General features: G+C 33.0%; 1 protein-coding gene across 1 annotated transcript in view; it reads right to left on the bottom strand.

Annotated features, from left to right (window-relative positions):
• The window catches only part of CDH7 (cadherin 7), a 100,983-nt gene that overhangs the window by 13,491 nt on the left and 64,070 nt on the right, over positions 1–23,422 (bottom strand). Inside the window, exons 6-9 of the mRNA XM_069467884.1 lie at positions 14,886–15,139; positions 3,574–3,710; positions 2,525–2,646; positions 1,745–1,862 (exon numbers count right to left, since the gene is read on the bottom strand). Coding sequence (XP_069323985.1) covers positions 1,745–1,862; positions 2,525–2,646; positions 3,574–3,710; positions 14,886–15,139 — 631 coding nt within the window. The remainder of the gene's footprint in view (positions 1–1,744; positions 1,863–2,524; positions 2,647–3,573; positions 3,711–14,885; positions 15,140–23,422) is intronic.

The following is a 23,422-nucleotide window of genomic DNA, read 5'->3' on the forward strand; positions in this document are numbered from 1 at the left end:
CTTGAGTATGTCCCTACACACTTAATAACACACAGATATATGCCTTTGGTTCCCACCAACTCAGATGTTATATGTGTCTATGATTTGATACAAAAAGTTTTACAAAGTTGTTGATTTGTAATCTAACCTGACTGACATCACAATAACTAACACACACACACACAGTGAATTGAGGAGCACAAGCTGAAATGCCCAACATGTGATAAAAAACCCCTACATTCAGAAAAGATACCATAAAATTCATCATGTTCTATATTTGCTCCCTAAGAAGGAAGACAACATGAGAACTGACTTTCTCCCTGTTTGTATGTTTTCCTGCAGGGTACAGGCAGGGGTGCAGGGTACAGGCAGGGGTACAGGGTACAGGGGAGCTCTGGGTTGGACATAGACAAATTTTCAGTTGTGTGGCAATGTGGATGTCCTATAAATACAGACCTTTTCACATACATGCAGTACAGCCATCATGGTGGTATTGGATGATGACACATGGGGGATATATTTATATTCTCCTTGTGAAGGTCATAAATTCCCCTTTCTGTGTCTGTTCCGCATGAATCCTAGTTCTGAGAGCCATCCCTTCCAACTATGATTAAGTCCGAGTCTGGGGTTACCCACATAGAGAATATGCTTCCTTTTATATTACTAAAGGGACAAGATAGTGTTCCCATTAAGTGGAGAATGAGATCAGGAAAAAAATATTATTTTCTGATTGAATTTTTGAGGCCAAAGTGGGAATTTGTGCACTAAAGAAGGTGGTGGCCTCAGGCAAAATTCCTCATAACATCCATCTTTTGAAAGCAAGTCTCTTTAGACAAGCCAGTATTTGACTAGCAAATCTATTTCTATATATTTTCCCTGAAACCAAATTCAGATAATAAATCTAAATCAGAAAAAGAATTACATTTTCCACATTGTTGAAGAATACTATTTTCCCTTTATATCAATTTCAAAAGCTCTTGTTCTAAAATAAGTATCGTGAATGAAAACACTTTGAAATATATGAATTCAAAATTAGATAATAAATAGCAAGTTCTCATGCTTTCTTTAAAAGTTCTTATAATTTTCAATATCTATATTATTAAAAAAGACCAGAATCTACTTATAGATATTTGTAAAAATGTTTCTATAATGACACTTAGGAAACTTCTAAGAGTGTTTACCTTTGCAGCAAGAAAATGTGGTTAGGCATATGGGAGAGTACTTTTGTTATTTTTATTTTATATTTCTTAGCATCAAGAATAGATCATCATTTTTTATTATTTTTATTTGCATGGATTACTTTTATGTTTATGTAAAAACAAAGAATAATGGATATTATTATTGAAAATATTGTCAAAGTTGATTTATGTTAAAATGTGTGGAGTCATTGTTTTTTTACTGTTTCCAGTTGTATCTATGTAGTGTATCATAGTACTTATTTAGGCATTTAGTTGGCCCTCAACATATTAGATTGTTTGGATAATGAACTTGTTATACAAATAAGGAAGCAAGTGTCTGGAAGAAAAGAAAGAGAGAGATCTAACTTTCCCTCCTATTTGGCTTTAGGCCTAACATGATTTAAATAGCAGCTTCTCCTTCATGACAGCAAATCCATAGATAAAAATTACTTGAGGGGCTCATTGCCCTTTAATTAATGTCCTTGCTGTTAAGAAAAAATCCATAATCAGCATTCTTGAAGGCAGAAAAACGTACTTGCTTAGAGAGTTGGTACCTGCTGCCTCCACCAGAGACAGTAACACCCTACCTTTGTTATCTTTCAATGAAAAGTTGTGATTATTTGATGCATCCGTCGTTAAGCTGAAGTAAAACTGGTGTCCATTGGATGGCTCATCTTTATCAACTGCACTGATTTTCTGGATGACCTAGGAAAGAAAAACGTAAAACGTGAAAGCCTATTGGTGCACTATGCTAAGTTTTCTGCGGCAAGACAGAGCAATTTACACCTCTAATAAACACCACCTTCCTGAATGAGCTGGGGGAGAGGATCAGATGTATTAATATGAACCCAATCTAAAAAAGGGCTATGAAAAACAATTCCTGCCCTTTTCAAAGTTCATGCTTGCATTTACTTTTGTGAACCTGAGAAATAAGCTGGACCAATTGATTAGACATCCCAGTAAACATCACAAGACAACGAACAATGGATGAACAAACCAAACTGAGATTGAACTATGCTTAATTCTTAGAACTTCAAGACATTTAAACCCTGCCTTGTAATGTGGGAAACAGCCCAATCAAGCTTAATATGCTATATTTCTCCTTAAAGGAGTCTAAGCCCTTAGCCATTTAACAGGGCTTTTACAATGTTTACCTTTTCTTCCCGAGGAATTTTCATCACCCCAATTAAACCAAAATTTGAAAGTTCCTTTAATATTAGTTCATGCTATATACATCAAAGTGTTAGCTTTGCTGAAACAAACTGATTATATTTTATATTAAAACTGGAAGAATTTCAAAGGCAACTGCTGCTGGATATTTGTAAAGAAATCACAAACTAGAAGCAAGGTGTTCTGAAAACTCTTACCTGCCCTGGCTGGGCATTTTCACAGACAGTGGTCTCATAGTCCATGGCAAATTCAGGGGCATTGTCATTAATGTCAAGTATAGTAATGGCCACATAGCCTCTTCCTACTTGAGATGGATTCTCTAATAAATAAGAAAATGTCTTATCATTTGCTCTGATAGATAAGCTGTTATTACACTTCCATTTCAATCCATAAACATATATTAGAAACAATTAGAATCAACCAAAAATGTTTGCCTCTCTAAAGCACAATTCTAATAATAAAATGACCAAGCCCCAAATGCAATCTAGAATCTAATGCTGTATTCTTTAAAGGAAGCTACAGATAATCTGATCCAAATATACATACGTATTTATGTATATGTATATTATTTGTGTATATATACACATGCACATATGTATGTGTATGAGTACATATATATGTAGTATTTATATGTGTATTTTTTAGTCCCTGATAAGAAAATTGTTGAAAGAAGAATGAACAGTAAACCATGAATTTCAATATTCTTTGATGCTTGAGCTCATATTTGTATGAATAAACATACATTTATTTTACAAATAGATGTATAATATCATATATGCATATACATTAAATATATAATATGCATATATGCACATAATTATGCATTCTTTTTTCAACAGTTTTTTTATCAGGGATAAGAATATCAGAATATTCAAATATCAGAATATTCAAATCTGGGTATCTTGGTTGGAGATCAATTTACTAATTATTGTAAGCTATTTCACCAATTCCATATCAGCATAAACAAGATATATAAATTAAGACCAGAAAACAACAAGAAGCCCTCTGAAGATAATCCAGGCCCATTATTTTTTAGACATCTCTGTTCATTAATTTTGCAAATATTAGCATATAAAGCCAGTGAGTATAAATATATGTCAAAGCTTAGAAACTTGGGATATTCAAGTTTTTGTTCAATTCAAATAAGCAAATAATATAATTCAAGTTGAGTTTACAACCTCATGACAACCTGTTCTCCACTCTCACTATCCTCTAACCTAATTCAGTTTGAAACCTCACAACTTACGGCTCTCCATTGCAAGGACTGTGATATTATGAATAGCATTTGTCTCTCGGTCCAAAGATTTGGCAGTGGTAATAACTCCACTGTTGGCATCAATATTGAAGTATCTCTCCAAGTCTGTGTTTCTGTCAATTGAATACCTAATTGAACATTAAAAAAAGCAACATTTGTGTTGTATTATAATTCGCTAAAATTATTTCATTAATTGTGTAGCCAATCCTGCTGACTTCATGATTTGTCACTTTAGTAACATAAATACATGGCTTAGTTGAAACTTTACCCACGTAACAGATGGTTTATAACCTGCATGCCACTAATCTGTTTGTTTTTCTGTCAGACAGTACAAAATGAACACCATAGTATAGTATTCTTCACAGTGTCTTTGAATGTCATTATAGCTTAGAGCTTCAATTATTGTCAATTAGTATTATTATTGATTATTATTATTATTTTTACTACTGAAAACCATTATAATAGATTTTGTAGTCCTGTCACTGTTATAGGTCCTTCTAAAATGAAATACATGTAGACATCTTGTTCATTCACATATTCTTAGTAACATCTTTTGTTTTGATACCACCAACTGGTTAATAACTACCCCCCTCCTACCGCCACACACACACACACTTTTTTTGGTACTTCTTACTCGGGGGCCTTGATCAGGGTTCTAAAGACATGTTTCAAAGTAGAATCCCTAAAATTGCACAAATAGTTTGGCATACAAAAGCCTTTTCTCAAAATATCTGTAATCCAAACATCAGCGAAAAATTACTGCTCTACTTATATTCTTATTTCATACTATTATTTGTCTCCTACAAAATTTATCCTCTCTTCATTAATAATCATTTTCAAATTCCCCTCACAGTCTTTCTAGTTGGGTGAAAGAAAAGATATCATTTAAAAATAAATAATTAAGCAAACAAAAGAACAAACAGAAATACTAAATTCTAACACACATCCACTTTGGCATGATAATTAGTAACTGATTCAACTACACCTATGTTCCATCAGACATACTGGCTTCTCCATTATGTTCTCCAGTGATCTGTTCCTCTCCCCCAATTCAGTCATAGATTCTTATAAACATACCCTTGGCTTGTCAGTTCTCATATATGCACTACTGCTGAAAATTACTTTAAGCATCTTATTCTCGGTTCACCACCTCCCACCCCAGCAATTTTTCATCCTGATAAAGACCTACAATCTATTGATGCTAGCAACATCTTCTCAATATCAATTTGCCTTGATAACCTCACCTCTCATTATTATCACTTCTACGTATATGCATATTGCATTGTAATACCTCCAACTTAGTGGCTTAAAAAACAGTACTCATTTAATATATTTTATATTTTTTGCAACAAGAATTTGGGGGTGCGTTTGTAGGGCAGCTTTCACTCCTGACCTCTCAGGATGTTGCAGTCAAATGTTGGCGGGGTCTGCAGTCATTTGATGTCTTGACTGAGGTTGGAGGATCCAGTTCCAAAGTACCTTGTTCACATGGATGCCATGTGTATGGCATGGATGACTAGTTGGTGCTGACAAGTTGGCTGCTCTGAGTAACTCTCTCTGTGTGTCCTCATGGCAGGATGGCTAGTTTCCCCCAGAGCGAGTAATTAAAAAATATATAAGAAGGTGAAAGCTGCAACACTTTTATGACCTAGCCTTGGAAACAATGCACCAACAATTCATTATATTCTATTGCTCATGTAGGGCAACTATGAGACAACTTGAAAACTGGACAGCCAAAGCTAGTAGGCTTTTAAAAAAATTACATTGCACAGAGAGATGATATGTTACACAGTAGCTTCAATATGCTTTATCAATAAAGAATAAACAATGAGTGTGAACTCATTAATGAGTTTTATGAAGCTGTCCATTGTACCATTTCTGAAACTAAGGTCTAAACATAAGAAGAATGCCCACCAAAGAATCTTTCCAATGTTCATTCCTGATTCAGAGTGTAAAGCTAGGCTATATAAAGTAATGGATTTATATATCCCTTTAAACAATTCTCAAAAGAGATAATTCACAATTTTAAAATTTTATTTTACTATTTATATTAAAATAACAGGAATGTTGATTTTTTGGTGTACTGTTCTATGAATTGTAATGCATATGTGTGAATTATACAACCCTTGTGGAAATCAGGATACAGAACTGTTCTATCACCACAAAACTTTCTTGTGCTATCTCTGTGTAGTTACAACCTTCCCCACCACTAAGCCCTGGCAAACACTGATCTGCTAGCCAACACTATAATTACATCTTTTTGTGAATGTCATCTAAAGGGAACCATACAGAATGTAGCCTTTAGGGACTGACTTTTTTTCACTCATTGTAATGACTGAGATTTATTCTACTTTTGTGCTCATTTTTTTTTAAATGCTCAAACAAATATATGACAGCATGTTTACTCATTCATTCATCTGTTAAAAGATATTTGGGTTGGTTTCAGTTTTGACAGAGTTACTATAAGCATTCATGTGCAAATTTTATTTCAACACATTTTCTCTTCTCCAGGGTGTGGGATCACTAAGTCACATGATAAATATGTAAGAAACTGCTGAACTATTTTTCAGCATTGCTGCATTCCCATCAGAAATATATGAGAGTTCCAGTTACTCTACAATCTCCTCAGACTGTGCTTTTAATTTGCGTCTTCCTAATGGCAAAAGATGATAACCATACTTTCATGTGATTATCTGTCATATTCATATCCTTTCTGGTGAAATATATGTTTAAGAACATTGTCCATTTTTTAATTTGGTTGTTTTTTTCCATCATGTGAAGTTTTGAGAACTCCATACATATTTAATACAAGGTCTTTGTTGGATGCGTAATTTGAAACCCTGTGCTCAATATGTAGCTTATCTTTTCATTTTCTTAAGAGTACCTTTCAACAAGCACGTTTTTAATCTTGATGAAGCCCAATATATCAATTTTCTTCTTTTAATGATTTTCCTATTGTTTAAGAATTTCCTATGTTTAAGAAATTTTTGCCTAACCATAGGTCATGAGTATTTTCTACTATGTTCTTCTTTAAAATATTTATAGTTTTGCATTTTGATGGAAGGTGTAGGTCAGAGTTCATTTTTTTTTATATGATTGCCCAGTTGTTATACTACTTGTTGGAAAACCCGTTCTTTCCATTAAATTGCCTCTGCACCTTTGTAAAAAGTAAATTGACCATATGTATGTGGTTTCATTTCTAGAGTATTTATTCTGTTTTATTGATTTATATGTATACTACCCCACTTTGTCAATAACACAGTGTCTTGATTGATGTAGCTGTATAATAAGTGTTGAAATCTGATAGACTAATTTCTCAAACTTTATGCTTCCTTTTCAGAATTGTTTGGTTATTTTAAATCTTTTGTGTTTCCATATAAATGTTAGCATCACCTTGTTCTATATCTGTAGAAATAACTGCTGGGATTCTGATTGAGATTTCATTAAATCTATATACTAATTTGGGGAAAACTGATACTTTTACAACATTGAGTCTTCTAAAGCATGAACATAGTGCATTTCTCTGCTTGGCTTTCCCTGATTCCTTTCATTAGGGTTTTATAGTTTTCAACATACAGGTCCTATACAGATTTTGTTAGATTTATATCTAAGTATTTTATTTTTTGAAGTTATTGTAAACTGTGTTTATATATGTAGTTGGTTTCAAATTGTTCCATGTTGATATATAAAACTATAATTGGTTTTTTGTTGTATTTGTATTCTGCCATCTTGGTAAATCACTTATTGCTCAAGGAGTCTTTTTTTATTGTTATCATTTCCTTGGAATTTTCTATGTAGACAATAAGCATGCCTTCTGAAAACAAGGACAGTTTTATTTCTTCCTTTCTAATCTGTATGACTTTTTCTTTCTTTTTCTTGCCTTATTGCACTTCCAATATGATGATGAATATAAATGATGAAATACGTATCTTTTTCTTGTTTTTGAACTGGGGCAGGGGAAGCATTGTATCTTTCACCACTGATCATAATATTAGCTATATTATTTTAAATCTCCTTTATCAGGATGAAGACATTCCACTCTATTCCTAGCTTGCTAAGAGTTTTTATCAGAAATAAATGTTACATTAGCCAATACATTTTTCTATATCAATTGATATGATTGTGTGATTTTACTTCTTTATTCTCTTAATATGGTGAATTATTAACTAATTTTTAGTATTAAACCAACCTTATGCTCCTGGGATAAAGCATACTTTATCATGGTGTATTATTCTTTTACATATTATTTGATTTATTTTTCTGAAATATAGTAGAAAATATTGGTATGAGGGCTCTTGATTTAAAGTTTTCTTTTCTTATACTATGTTTACCTGATTGCAGTAGTAAGGAAAATGCTGAATTCGTAAAAAAGTTGCATTGTGTTCCCTCTCATATTTTCTGGAGAACATTGTATAGACTTGATGGTAATTTTTTAAATATTGTGTAAAATATGACAGTGAAACCATCTGGACTTGGATATTTCTTTTTCAGAAAGTTTTTAACTACCAATGTAATTCATTTAATAATTATAGAATTATTCATGTTATCTACTAAGTGTACACTTTTAAAAAAAAATGATCCATTTCATCTAAGTTGCCAAATTTCATCTAAATTATAAGACTTACATGGGTAGATTTGTCCATTGTATTCTCTCATCCTCTTTTTTTATGATTGCATCATCTGTAATAATATTTTTCTTCTGTTCCTAATATTTATAATTTGTTCCTGCTCTTTGTTTTCTGTCAGTGTTTATAGAGGTTTATCAGTGTTTTGGTTTGTTCAAAGAATGAGCTTCTGATTTCATTGATTTCTGCATTATTATTATTTGTTTTCAAATACATTGATTTATGCTCTTATTTTAATATTTTATGTCTTCAGCTTGCTTTGAATTTATTTTGCTAATATTGTTCTAGTTTCTACTCTAGGCCAGGGAATGGTAGAGGGAAAGTAATGGTAAACTCATCACAGGTTTGAGATAATTTTAGTAATGATCTTTTTCCCCAGACTGCCTGATAATACTTGCTTTTAAGGGTCTTGAATAGCTTCATTCAATCCAGGTTTGATAGCTGCATTTAATGTGAGAGACAGGGTAGAGTGTGCTTACTTAGAATAGGATTACATACACATACACATATATTATACATATGCACATATTTATGTAGGCAATATACATATATATTTACTGTTATGTAAGCTTTATCCAATGATGACAATTGATAGGAATGTCTGATAAGAGGATTATAATAATACCCACACACTCATACATCAATTGAGTCAATACTAAAACCCTGAATTGTTCATTTTGTCAAATATCTACATTAATAAGTAAGATAATCTTTGCATATTGATGAAAAAGCAGAATCTAGGATCTTTAAAGCAAAAAAGACTTAAACTTGAAATACATCTGTCTAAATGAGTTCCTATAATTCCCCACAGGGTTAAGTCAATGACTAAAACACTTGCCTCAGTTATGAATAGTCTCAAAGATCCCAGCATTAGAATAAAGGATATTAAAATTGAAAAGCCATTTACTATGTTAAATGTCTTCAACAACTGTTCACCTCATAGAAAAATTACTAATCATTTAGGGATCTAGTTATAACTGCAACCTCTATATGTTTGGAAGAAACGTGGGTAACGAAAGTTTCTATAATTCAAATATTTGTCATTTCTAAATTATAAACTCTGCAGCTTACATTTATAAATTGTGTGTATTTGTTAATAGCTGTAATCCCCACTTAGATCTCACTAAATAGCACAGCCTCGTGTATACACACACACACACACACACACACACACATGCACGGTTATATATGGTTATATACACATATATGAGATAATTTGTGATTTATTATGATTTCCCTATGTCTTCCTTTTGTTCATTTATATATTCAGCAATTATTCTTGAGCATCTGCAAGTGACACACTCTATTTCAGGAAAGATATAAACAAATAATTTTTAAAACTAGCAACCTAAATAATAAATATTTAGGAGGGAATTAATAAGTTTCTATGCTAGAGTATAATGAAGGAAGTCAGGGCAAGCGTGGAGAGAGAATGAAGTATTAGCTTAACAAGAGACAGGAAACTTTGGCAAGGCCAAGGAGTAGACAGACTATCCTGAACAGTCCTGGTGGTTATGATAATTCTTAATGGCAAGGTCTTGGGATCATCCAGAGTTAAAGGAGTTACTTATTTTCTATCAGTCCCTCTGGATATGCAACAAACTGGAGCTGATATATGAAGCATTAGCTAGTATATAAAGTTCCCTGAGAAGAACAATTCTTTAGCCAAGAAAATTATCTCTGAATAGTAAGTATTAATACATTAGTCTAAAACAACAAATTTTATGGTTTTCACGATACCTACACATATACTTTCCTTTCTCATTTTTAGTGGCTGTTGTGTTAATATGAGTAGCATTTTGGAATAGAGTACTTCTCACAAAATTGATTTCTGCTACTTTTCAAATTGATCAGTTTTATTGTTAATACTATTTTTCTCTATGTTACTGGCTGGCTGAGTTTCTTATAAAAATCAGATGTTCACAAAAAATTTAGATTTAATATGTAGAAATGTTAGGTAGACAGTGAGGGATTCCAGTCCTCCTAGGGATGAAAGTGGGTGTTGTTGCCTTGGTGCAATTGCCTCACCTGGGAAGAAGGACAAGGGTGGGCTTCAGGCCCCCATCTCGGTCCTGCCCCACCCTAATCCTTTCCCAAGCAACTGCCATAGCTAGGGGAAGAGGGAACACCCTACAAATCTGTCCATCAGAACTTAGCATGCCAATTACAAAAGAATTTTGCAGGGACTCTGTAGCCCCTGGGCCAAGCTGCATAGGTACCACAGAGTCTAGAAATTGAACTAGAACAACCCACATGTGTAGTTAAGAGTCAGGTCATGCAACTCTCAACTGTGCAATCAAAGTGGTTCCATGGTGACATCCGAGCCACAGGGAGGTCCCTATCTGGGCACTATGAAACAAGACTGAGACCATAACCAATGCCCTTCTTTTTGGCCCCTTCCTTTTCCTCTCCCTTTGCTGTGACAATGGGTCTAGAAGTCATCTGTGGCATATATATCATGCTCTGTAAACCTGTATCTTGCTCTATAATAGTATCTTTCTCTCCTCAATAAACCTCATTTTCATGCTTGCCTTATTTTGGCATGTCTGGTCATTCTTTGGCCATGAGCATGCTAAGAACCAACATTTCAGGCTGAAACCTGACAGAAATACATATATATATACAAGCAACTTAAAAAATACACATTGAATTATTCAAATACCCCAAATGTGTCCATACTAGTCTCACTCCATAATGTAATTTCTGATATTATTTTATCACTTTGTATCTGAGGACATACAATACCAGAATGCCAAAAGAACCCACAGTTAAATATTATCCAAGAATCCTTGAATATAAATGTAAACATATTTCTATAGTTAGAAATGCTGAAAATGATGTGTATTATTTTGTATTTACCCATCTTCATATCTGATCTTATTTGTAATAATATCATGTTTCAACTCATTGACTACTTTTAGCATAGGGACTTTGGGCTATAGAAATGAATTTTGTGATTTCATAATTTAGCAGTAGACTCTTAGGGTATAACTAAATAAAACATAAGCATACTTTGCATAATTTGGTTTTTTTGGCTTGTCCAAACCCTGCCATCCCTCAAAGCCCTACTGATGCCGTCACTCCTTCAAATGAAATCTCATGGCCGGTGAACTCAGAGTGATTATTATTTATCTCACAATTTTTCAGGTTACATACAGTGCTGGCATTTTTCCCCCTCACATTGCTTAATTTCCATGGGATCTTTTTACTTCATACAGATTGTGAATTCCTTGAGGTCAGAGAAAATATTTTATTTATCTTTGTTTTCCTATCAGCGTCTCCCCCTGTGGCTTGCACAAAGCAGGTTCTTAATAAATGTATGTTCTGTCATTGATTAGTCTGCCAATGCTTACATGAGAAATGAGTCTAGAATCCTTTAGACTGCTCTTGCATTTTTTTACCATCTTGGATGAGAAAGAAATGAAGTTTAATAGATAAAGCCTGATATTTAGTATTCAAGGCTAAAATGTATATAAAATAATAAACAATTACTTAAAAAAATAACAAGGCAGAAAAGTGTTTGCTCTTCCATTATCCACTTTTGCTTTACAAAAATCTTTTTTATTGTTGCTTCCAATTAAGTAATCTCAAATATCACCTAATTTCTACCTTTGGCTTTGACTGCAGTTTTAGTTTCCATATGGGAAAAGAGGAAAGCAAAGTACATATGAAATGGTGGTCTAGGTAAGCTATCTGAAGGGTGGGCAAAGTATAAAGGAGACATAATACTTAGAATGGTGCTATAGTCTGGCCAATCATGGGGCTTGGAAATGAAATACATAGGAACATAATAATGGAGAATTTCAACACTGACAGAACTAGAGAGGTCATTAAGGCAAAAATTCAACAAAGAAACACTGAATTTAAGCAAGACTCTAGAACAAATGGACTTAAGAGACATTTACATAAATAACGTTCTACTCCAAAACTGCAGAATAGACATTCTTCTCATCAGCACATGGAACATTTTCCAAGATAGACCATATGTTAGGCCACAAAATAGGTCACAGAAAATTTGAAAAATTGAAATCATGCCATGTATCTTCTCAGATCATAGTGGAATAAAACTAGAAATCAATTCCAAGAGGAACTCTCAAAACTATAAAAATGCATGAAAATTAAACAGCCTGCTGCTGAGTGATCTTTGCAGAAATCCTAAGCAAAAAGAGCAAATATTAGGGATTACATTACCTGATTTCAAATTATACTATAAGGCAAGAGTAAATAAAACAGCATGGTACTGGTATACAAATAGACAAGTGGACCAATGAAACACAATAGAAAGCCCATAAATAAAGTAAATTCCTGCAACTAACTGATCTTTGACAAAGTAGACAAAAGCATACACTGGGGAAAGCACAACCTATTTCAAAAAGGGTTCCGGGAAAATTGGATAGTCTCATGCAGGAGAATAAACCTGGACCCCTATTATACCACCATATACCACAATTAGCTAAAGATGGAGTAGAGACTTAAATGTAAGACTTGAAACCATATAAATATTAGAACAAAACCTAAGAAAAAATATTCTTGACATTGGCCTAAAAAAAAATTCATGAGTAAGACCCCAAAAATAAATTTAACAAAAACAAAAATGGATAAATAGGTCTTAAATAAACTAAAAACTTATGCATAGCAAAAGATATAATCAACAGAGTAAACAGATAACCTACATAATGAGAGAAAATATTTACAAGCTATACATCTGATATCCAGAATCCATAAGGAACTCAAACAAATTAGCAATAAAAATAAATAACCCCACTAACAGTAGGCAAAAGACATTAACAGACATTTTTCAAAAGAAGAGAAATAAATGGCCAGCAAACATGAAAAAATTCTCAACATCACTAATCAGTAGGGAAATGCAAATCAAAACCAGAATGAGACACCACATGACCCCTGTCAGAATGACCGTTACTAAAAAGTCAAAAAACAATAGATGCTGGCTCCCATATGTTGAAAAGCGATGCTTAAACACTCTTGGTGGAAACATAAATTAGTACAACCTGTATGGAAAATAGTATGGAGATTTCTCAAAGAACTAAAAGTAGACCTACCATTCTATTTATAGCATTCCCACTACTGGGGATCTACCCAGTGGAAAAGAAGTCATTCTATAAAAAAGACACCTTCATCCATATGTCTATCACAGCACAATTCACAATTGCAAAAATATGGAACCTAAGTTCCCACCAACTGATGAGTGGATAAAGAAAATGTAGAGTACACACACACACACAGACACACAAACACACAAAATGTAATGGAGGTCATTATTCTAAATGAAGTACCCCAGAAACAAAAATCAAGGCTTAATCTATCTGGCGCATTTGTGGTTTACAAATATCCTAGTGCACAGAAAAGTATAATCTTAGAAATGATTTATGATCACCACATTAAAAATAGTATAGTCATCCATATATCCTGAAATTTTTGTATAGATAGGGAAATAATGAATATGAGTTTATTCCTTAAATAACTATTATTCTGTACCACCTCTTTACTAGGTTCTTTTAATGTCAAGCAAAAGAAAAGAAAAGGAAGGCACTAACTAAACTAACTAACTATATGTATGAGCATTTTTAAAATATTGAGATTTTAAATATTTTTATATATATAAAATCAATTTATTACCTAAGGGAGAAAAGAGCATTATCAGTTTTTCTTAACCAAGAATTATTGTCTAAATTATAAATATTTTTCATGACACTCTATAGCCAATGTCAAGACTTAGCTCAAAAGTTAGCTCAAAAACATTTACCATTCTTAAAGATCATTTAAATCTAAGTCTGTGGTTAGCTTATAAGTTGACCATATCTGAATATAAAACAATTACTGATTTTTTTTACATTATAGTCATTGTAATCAAAATCAAGCCTTCACACTGAAAAATTAAGTGTCTTATGAGCCCAAATTAACACGTATATTACAATGCACATTTTCTTTCAAGTACATTCTATTTATAATATTAACTCAGAAAAATAAAGATTACACTCACACACAAACACATGCATACACACAAACAAACATGTAGATATTAGATTATAAATTATAGATAAACACTGCAAGATGGAATGCTGGCATATTTTGAAATGCTTACATATCATCATTGTGTTAGGCCTAAAGAGATTATTTGGCTTTAACAATGTGTTTGGCCTAGATACAAGACTACTGAAAGTATATTTTTAATTAAACTTAGACAAGGTACGCTTTTATTTTTATAAGTGTAATTAATAAACTAAACAAATATATACTAAGTAGACTAATATAAAAATTTTGTTTAAAAATTCATCTTTAATTTAAATTGTTGATACAATTATTTTTCTAACAGATGCATTTATCCTGCAGCAAGGACATGCATCACTTCAGTATTGAACACGGTTTGCTTAAAGAGGCTCAGGATAATTAGTTGAATAGAAATATCCGCCCTGGCTTGTGGATAACAATGGAAGCCTAAAAATATGGCTACATAATAATGGCCTTGGATGACATTTTTGAATTAGTAAAATGTTGTGTCATTCTGATCCTGCTTTGCCTCTGCTGCTATGACCTGATACATATATAAAATGGGTTTTTATGTGTTATAAACAAAAAAGCATCTTAATATAAAAACAAAGTTGTGAATGAAGGCACATAAATGTGAACTTGTAGAAGAGGAGAGGAGTGGGCTTTTACCTCACAGGGCTGTTGGAAGAATCTGGGTCATGAGCCGCTACAGTGCCAATGATATTCCCAACTTGGGTGGCTTCCGACACCTCCATGGGGTACAAGGGTGATGAAAACACGGGGGGCTCATCCACATCTTCCACGATTATCTTCACAGTTGTCGTGTCGCTGAATGGCCCCAAGCTTAGAAAGCGCGGGTCAGCATCTTTATTTGCAGCTTCTATCCGTAGTGTGTAACTTGTTTTGGCTTCAAAATCCAGTTCCTGTAAGGCAAGTTATTAGGAAAATTAAATTAGCAATTAAATAGTCTGCAAAGCAGAGCTTTTTCATTTATGAATGTCAATAAACATAGAGGGGACTCTGCCATGAAAATGAACCATCAGCATTCAAAAATAATAAATAATAATGTCAATCAAAATCCCTGCTGCTCTTCTGGCTCATAAACAATGCTAAGTGCTTTTGAATGAACTTAATCCACTCTGCTGCTATATGTCGCATGGACAGACATATGTGGGTCTTTAGAATATTATTTGAAAGAAAACTGATCAAATTTTAAAACATTTCCAACAGGGACATCAATGTAATATTGTTCCACCATGTAATTTAACTGCACGACTCAGGGGTGTATATTAAAAAGGAATAAAAATATAACTTTCCATTGAGTTTCTCACTTAAAAGGTCAGTGACTTGGGGGACTACATTAAGATCATGAGTTTTCCGCTACTCAAAATGTAGCTTCAGTAGCAGAATTGCCATACTGAACTTGTCCAGTCTCAAGGCAAACTCAATTGTTCCCGATAAAGCATCATTTATGCCTTCATTATTTCTCAATCAAAATACAGTATATCTCTCTTTGTTTTAGATAGTTGACAGTTATATTGTAGATTTCTTTATTTTGTATCTAATTTTCCAAGAGGATTAACATGTTAACATTTTCCTCAAAAATAGCTACCAAGTTAAACCACATGGGAGCTTAAAAAGTTTGTAAGGGCAATTAAATGTTGCATTAGTAAAGCACCATCTGTGAAAAAAGAATCATATACACAACATGTAGAAGTTGTGACAATAACATGCTTCTTATTCCAATGTGTAGAGAGTAATAGCTTTTTATAACTTTCAATTTCCATTTCATCACCAAAAAACTGTCCCAAATTACTTTTTATGTTTAATAATGGGTGGGACAAAGGCAATATATGTAACCTAAAATTTGTACTCCCATAATATGCTGAAATAAAAAATAATTATCACATGTAACACATACTTTACTTAATTTTCAATGTTTAACAAAAAAGCATTAAGAAAAATGAGCTGATATGTAATGCTGAGAATTTTAATTCAAATTCATTCACTATATATGTGTGTGTGTGTATATGTATGGGCATATGTGTATGTATATATGTAGGCATGCATATATTCCAACTCTTCCCGCAAAGGATGTGATGGTGATCAGAATAAATAAAACAGTCTAGTTATAAAATAGGATATATACACACACTACACTATATATAATACCTACTGTACTGTATATAGTGTATATATACAACTTAAAACAACATAAAATATAACATACATATATTCATATATACTTTACATATAAATATATATACACACACTATATATGTGTGTTTGTACATAAGTATTGCAAAAAGAAATCCCATGGTTCATCTCTAGGTAATACAAGAAGAAAAATATACAAATTAATAACAAAATAGGTTTACAATATCTAGACCAGAGAGGACTTACTGATATGTTTATTTAACATTTGTCTCATCCACTAGATTGTAAGCCTAGATTGTTTTGTTCATCACTATTATTCCCAGTATCTATTGTTCTTTTGCTAAACAGAGAAGTCTCAGTAAATTCTTAAGGATACTTTTCTTGAATTTGGGAGAAAAAATAAAAACCTAGAATGCAGATATCCAGGAAACAAGAGCCTTAAAATTGAACTATACCTTTGACCCAGAGAATTGTGATAGCCAAAGTAGAAGATGGGGAAAGAAACAGTCAGGCATATTGTTTTTCTTGACCACAAAACACTTCATAGAATTGCTCCAGGAAAAAAGAAAAAGATTTAATTCTTATCTGAGGTTTCATATAAAAATGTTGGGGCATATGGTGAACAGTGCCATAAACAGCATTGTATCAACAAATTCAGTGACTTTTTTATGAGGCTGCCTTTTTTGTTTGTTTATTATTTAAGCCAGGGTCTAGCCTAATGGCCCGCATGTTTATCAACTTGAGGAGAGAATCAGAACCAACCAGGGAAACTTTGTAAAACACACTTGACCCTTTCCAAAAAAATTCTGATCCAGCAGGTCCTAGATGATACACAGTGTATGTATTTTTAGAAGGCTCATCAGGTAATTCTGATACAAATTGTCTTTTAAGAAACCTGGCCTAATCACTAAAATTTTCTTGGGTCTATATATAAATTCAACATTTATTTGGGAAACTTATAAGAATAAAGCAAAACATACTTATTTACCTAAAAACATTTACTGAGAAACCTAAACATACTCATGAATAGTTTGGATAATAACCTTTTCAGTTTGTTCTTATGTTCCTTATAAAAATGAATAGTTATAAGAGAATCCTTATATTCAAATATTATGTATCTATATATAATAGAACTTGTTAAAAACTGCTATTTGCCAACTCTTTTCAAATGAATGCAAAACCACAACCTTTAAGATACTTGTTCAAGTTTTCAACATTACCAAAAGGGATACCAAATATTTCTGTATTCAAGTAAAAGTTTGTCTCACTTATGAAAGAATAACTTATAATTTACTGTGGAAACAAATGCAATTATTTTATGGCAACTTGTTTTTTTAAAATGTGTCTAAAAGGCAGCAACATGAAGTATAGACATCTGGATGCTACAAAGTCATAAAGAAGCACAGTATTATGCATGATGATTGGTTGCCTAAAAGCTATTATGAAAATAGAGCAATAAAAGAATTGATATGAAAGGCTATGAATCAAGACTACAGACAAAAAGAATTGCTATACAAAATTATTTTCAAAGCACATCAGAATAAGCCAGAGATCTAGTTTTCAAAGAGAGGAATTATGTGATGAATAGGATTGTTAAATATATGAAGAAGATATTTTTGCAATAAAATTTTAATTTTTATTAGTCTTTCTCATTATTGATTTCTATATAAGTAATACATTCCATAACTATTAGATTTAATTATTAGGGCCATACTTGTACAATTTAAAAGAACAATTGAAGAAAGAGGAAAAGGAAAAGGAAAAAATAAAAGTAATATCTATACAGATTCATTTCAATGTTTTAAACTACATATACATGGAAAGTGTATGCAATTGGAAATTTAAACAAAACACCATTCGCACTGTAGTCCACAACATTAAGTAATATGTGAGATTAATAAGATGCTGGAATCAATTAAGAGTCATATGGATCCAAACAAGCAAAGCCATAGAGTGATTCTGTGACCTCTGCAAAATGCTTTTTCATCTTTCAAGTGACAACTATGTTAGAGACACTGAAAGAGAGAAGTAGTGTGTTTGGTATATTAGTTCTCAAATTATAAAATGAGTTCTCTAAATTTATTGTCATCAAAGATGATGAAATGTAGGATAAAAGAAAAAAAAAAGAATTATATCTAAGGTGATGGTCTGCACACTTTTTCTATAATGCAGAAGATAATAAATATTAGATTTTGCAGCACATACGTTCTCTGCCATGTGTAAACAATGGTTGTTTCCAAATAATTATTTATAGGCACTAGATTTAAATTCTATATAAATTACAACATGTTCTTCTTTTGATTTTTTTCCCAATCATTTAAAAATAGAAAACCATCCTTAGCTCATGGGCTGGACTATAACAGGCAGGTAGTTGTTTGACACCCCCTGACTTAGGAACCCAAAATGGTAAGGCTAACATTCAAGGCCTTCTAGGATGGGTGTCTAGCACACTTTGCCTATTCTAGGACATATCACCTGCTGCACTTCTTTCTCATATAACTTTGTCATTTCTCTTATTTAAATCTAATAGAGACTATTAACTTCTTTATAAGTGTCTCCATAATCCTTTTATCTATGTAATAGTAATATTTTTTATATTAAGAGCTAACTACAAAGAAGGAGTTTTATATAATATTTAGCATTCCTTTTTAAAAAGTACAAGCTTAGTATTTGTTTTGATCTGAATATTTGTGTCCCTCCCAAAATTTATATGTTGAAATCCTAACTCCCAGGGGGTATCATTAAAAGTAGGGGCATATGTGGGTGATTAAATTTTGAGTGTGAAGTCCTCATGAATGGTATTAGCGCCCTTACAAATGAGACCTCAGAGTGCTCCCTCACCCCTTCTGCCATGTGAGGACACAGTGAAAATACAGCAGTCTTATAAACCAGGGAGAGGGCCCTCACCAGAAACCAAATCTGCCTTGATTTTGGACTTCTCTACCTCTAGAACTGTGAGAAATAAACGTTTGTTGTTTAAACATCCGGTATATTTTATTTTTGTTATAGCAACCCAAATGTACTAAAACAGTATTATTAATTGATGTGAAAACTAAATAGCCAACAGATCTAGTGAAAGTCCAAAAGGTCCATGTTTAAGGGGCAGAGATGCAATGTAAACTTATGGCCATATATGTCCACAACCCATTCCATTTCTGCTCCAGCAAGCACACATTCTTCAAGTCTTAAGGGCAACTAGGGCCTCATACTGTATTATATTATCACATCTAGGTACTTGCCTACATCATCAATCTCATAGGGTTGTAAATTATTTAGAAATGTATAGCACCTAAAATAGTGATGGAGGTAGAGTAATCACTGTATAATATTTGCTGGGTTACTATTACACTCGTATTATTAGTACCATTATTTCCTGCTAGATTATGAACAAATGGAAAGTAAATACTATGTCTTTCTCATCTATGGTTCCTCTCTGGCACCTAAGTCTATGTCTTTGGCAAAGTCAGATGATAATGTTCATTGTTTAATTTAAAAAAATGACTATCACAAATAGTGAAGTCTCAGTAGTACCCCTGCCTTTTTTAGCTTTTTCAATACTAAAGCCTAAGTTAAAAAGATCTTTAATTCATTTAATAAAATCATTGCACTGCACTTTTTTAATATAGCTTTCTGGTCTGTAGCCAAATATACTCTCATTAAGCTCAATGGCGACCTCTTAGATTTCGCACCTTTGGCCAATGTTGTGGTTAATGTCTCAGGAATTGATCCAAGTTAAATCCTTCTGGAAATTTTCTATTTTATTTTTTCTAACCATACCATGGTACCATCAGGGCTGGTTTGTGTGTATTTGTGTGTGTGTGTTTGTGTATGTGTGCATGTCTACATATTTAATGTCTTATATTTAACGTTGACTTTGTTCAAAAGTTCTATGACTGTTTGTCATCTTTAAAAGCCTTTTTTTCCCCTGGAGAATCCAGCTGTTTTTATAGATCAAAGCATATTCTGCAACTTTCAATACCCTCCCTATTTCTTGATCAAATAAATATAAATTTTACTTTTCTGCTAAGTTAATGTGTTTAAATGAGACCATACCTGTGGAAAAATAACCCTCAATTATAAATTTCCCTTTATTATAATTTTACTCTAAATAAATCTACTACCCAGATCCTTAAAAGTGACCTACCACTTTGGATACGGTATCACAGCAAGAATAATTCTATACATTTAAATACAAGGATAAGAGTTTTAAAGTTATTCCCCACATACTTTCCAAAAGCAAAACACATCATCTTTATTATTCACAACTCATTACTGTCCTTATTTTCTTATTTCTCTGGGTCTTGACCAAGAAGGTTAAGTACTGTTTTCCCAGCTTGAGTAAATTTAGACAGGTTTCTTCTGGACTCTAGGCTTCTGACCTCTCTTTTCTTAGAGCATTTCTTTAGAAAACCTGTACTTGTAAATCCTTTTTCTGCTCCTTTGAGATGTAAATCTTTTTAAAAGCCTCTTGGCATTTTTATAACCCAGGACTGTCTTCCTCAAGGGCTCAGGAGCCATCCCTTTGAAATGTAATCATCAGGGAAGGCAGAGCCTCTATCTCTCAGTTTCTGTGGGAGGATAAGAGCCTAACTTCTGCAGGAGCCTTGATCCAAGTTGTAAAACTATCTCCTGTCATGAAGACACAACAAAAAAAAATTTACTTTTCCATTGGTTAAAACCAATTATCAAACACAGATGACCTACAATACCCCTCACCCTATCCCAGCTCTTAAAAACTCTCCAGTCCTTTGCTTTAGGCAAGCTGAGTTTAGACTGAGTCGGCTTTCTCTTCTCTTTTACAATAATAGCCTTGAATAGATTCCTCCTTACCTGTTTAGCTTTCTCCCGTGTAATTTTTGCTTTGACAGCTACAAATGATTTTAGTAGCTATATTTGTATATTTATATTTAGTAGTCTTTGTCTTGAAATTTTTGTGAATCATAAAACTATATCCAGATTTTGGCAAGAAATTATTTTTTATAGAGAAGAACATAGCAAAAATAATATATGAAAAATAAGTTCTATATTCTATTTAGATGCACCCTGTTGATGCATAAGAGATCTATGGGTTGAGGGGGAGAATCGCTCAGGAGGTCTTGTCAGCTCTGTGTGTCCTCTGCAGGGGGACTGACTCTCTCATAACTGTCTAACTGCCCTAGATTTTGAGATTCTTATAATAGGACCCCAACTTTATTAATTTTACATATCTACAGTAGATAACAACTATTTGAATATAAGAGAGGTTCACTGATTTCTGAATGAAGAAAGGAAAAAAAAATCTAAAGACATAGAAATCTTCTGAGAAAATAGCAATGTAAGTGTAAGCAAATTTAGAATTAGCAAAAGAGATCACTGGGTGTCTCTATGTTCATTTTATATTTCTACGAAAGCCATTACTTTAATTTTTCAAAATTATACTTTAGCACATCTATCAGGAGAGTACATGAGCAGACATTCATATTTTACAAAAAGACTATTGCCAGTACATAGAAAGTGCCTAGTGTTCTAAAGGTAAATTGAAAACAAAAGATACTATGAATAATTTCAGGAACAGTTTGTATCTAAAACATTAATTTATGCCAAGATATTAGGAATAAAATAAGAATATAAATATCAGGAGTTATTATTTACAACATCTAGCTACACAAGTTTCCTCCAACTTTCATTAAGTACTTAAATTAACATTTTAATCTAGATGTAATGAGCCAAGCCCTGAATATTAAAAAAAATATTCAAGTGTCTATTCTAACATGCTATCTCCATTTTGCAACAATTCTTTTTCTATATCTATGACCACCAACTAAATGCGTAACACATTTCAGATTCTTAGTTGGACTTATCTACACACAGCATAAACTGCCCAATATATTTCTCATTAATAGTACATATTTTTATATTCCTTACCATGTGCAGTTATTACTCGAGAAGTTTCACAATATTAACTCATTAACTTCTCATAACTAATGAGTTTTCACAACTTATTATATAATACAGGTTTTGACAGATCTTTTAGATATTTCTGGTTACAGAGTCAAGGAGAGTTTTGAGTTTCTTGCTCATAATTACACAGGTAGTAACCTTGGTATTGTGACTGTAGCATCTGAGCTCCCACAGATTAATAAAAAATATCAGAATACACTGGAACCATGAAGCAGATAATCTAAAACAAAAAAGAGTAGAAGGAAATGGCAGAATGATGACAAAAGAAGAAATCAGGACAATCCCTATAAATTTGATGTAGAAATAAGCAGTCTATGTTAGAGTGATGAGTTCAAGAGACAGACAAGTCGAGTGCTGTTCTCATCAAAATGTCCACTGCCATGCTATATTTTTTAAATTGAGTACAGAATGCCTGGCTCAGCCTATCTGGGTTCTTATCCATACTTAGTTAATGACTGTCTTTGTTTCTCTCTTTTGTTCGGTTGTCTGGATCAGCTTTTGCCCCCACAGACATGTTTCACTTTGACTTCTGGATTGACTTCCTACTGCTATGGTAACAAGTTGCCACAAACCTAGTGGCTTTAAAAAACATGGATTTATTATTTCATACTTTTGGATGTCATAAGTCTAAATCAAGGTGTTGACAGGGCTGCATTCTCTCTGGAGGCTTTAGGGGAGAATCGTTCCGATTTCTAGAGGCTGCATGTATTCTTGGCCCACAGCCCCTTCCTCCATCTTCCAAGCGTTATCAGTCCAGCCTCTGGTTACGCTACTGCATCTCTGCTTTCTAACTCTGACTCATTCTGCACCCTTCTCCTAAGCAGGCTTGTGATTATACTGAGCCCAATCAGACGATCCAAGATAATGTCCCCATTAAGCTCCTTAACTTCATCACATTTGCAAAATTCCTTTTACCATGCAAAGCAAAATATTTATAGATTCTGTGGATGTCTTTGTGGGAAGGGCACTATACACCACAACCTCCTACTGTGAATTTAGGTAGTCTGCTTTGATTTTATAAGCATAAAGTAGAAAAAAATTCTTGCAAATGATGTTTCTGCCCAACATTTAAAAGCTGGTTGACATTATAGCTCAGGCCAATTCCCTTA

This window comes from Eulemur rufifrons, chromosome 5 (assembly GCF_041146395.1).
Source record: "Eulemur rufifrons isolate Redbay chromosome 5, OSU_ERuf_1, whole genome shotgun sequence".
Taxonomy (NCBI): Eukaryota; Metazoa; Chordata; class Mammalia; order Primates; family Lemuridae; genus Eulemur; species Eulemur rufifrons.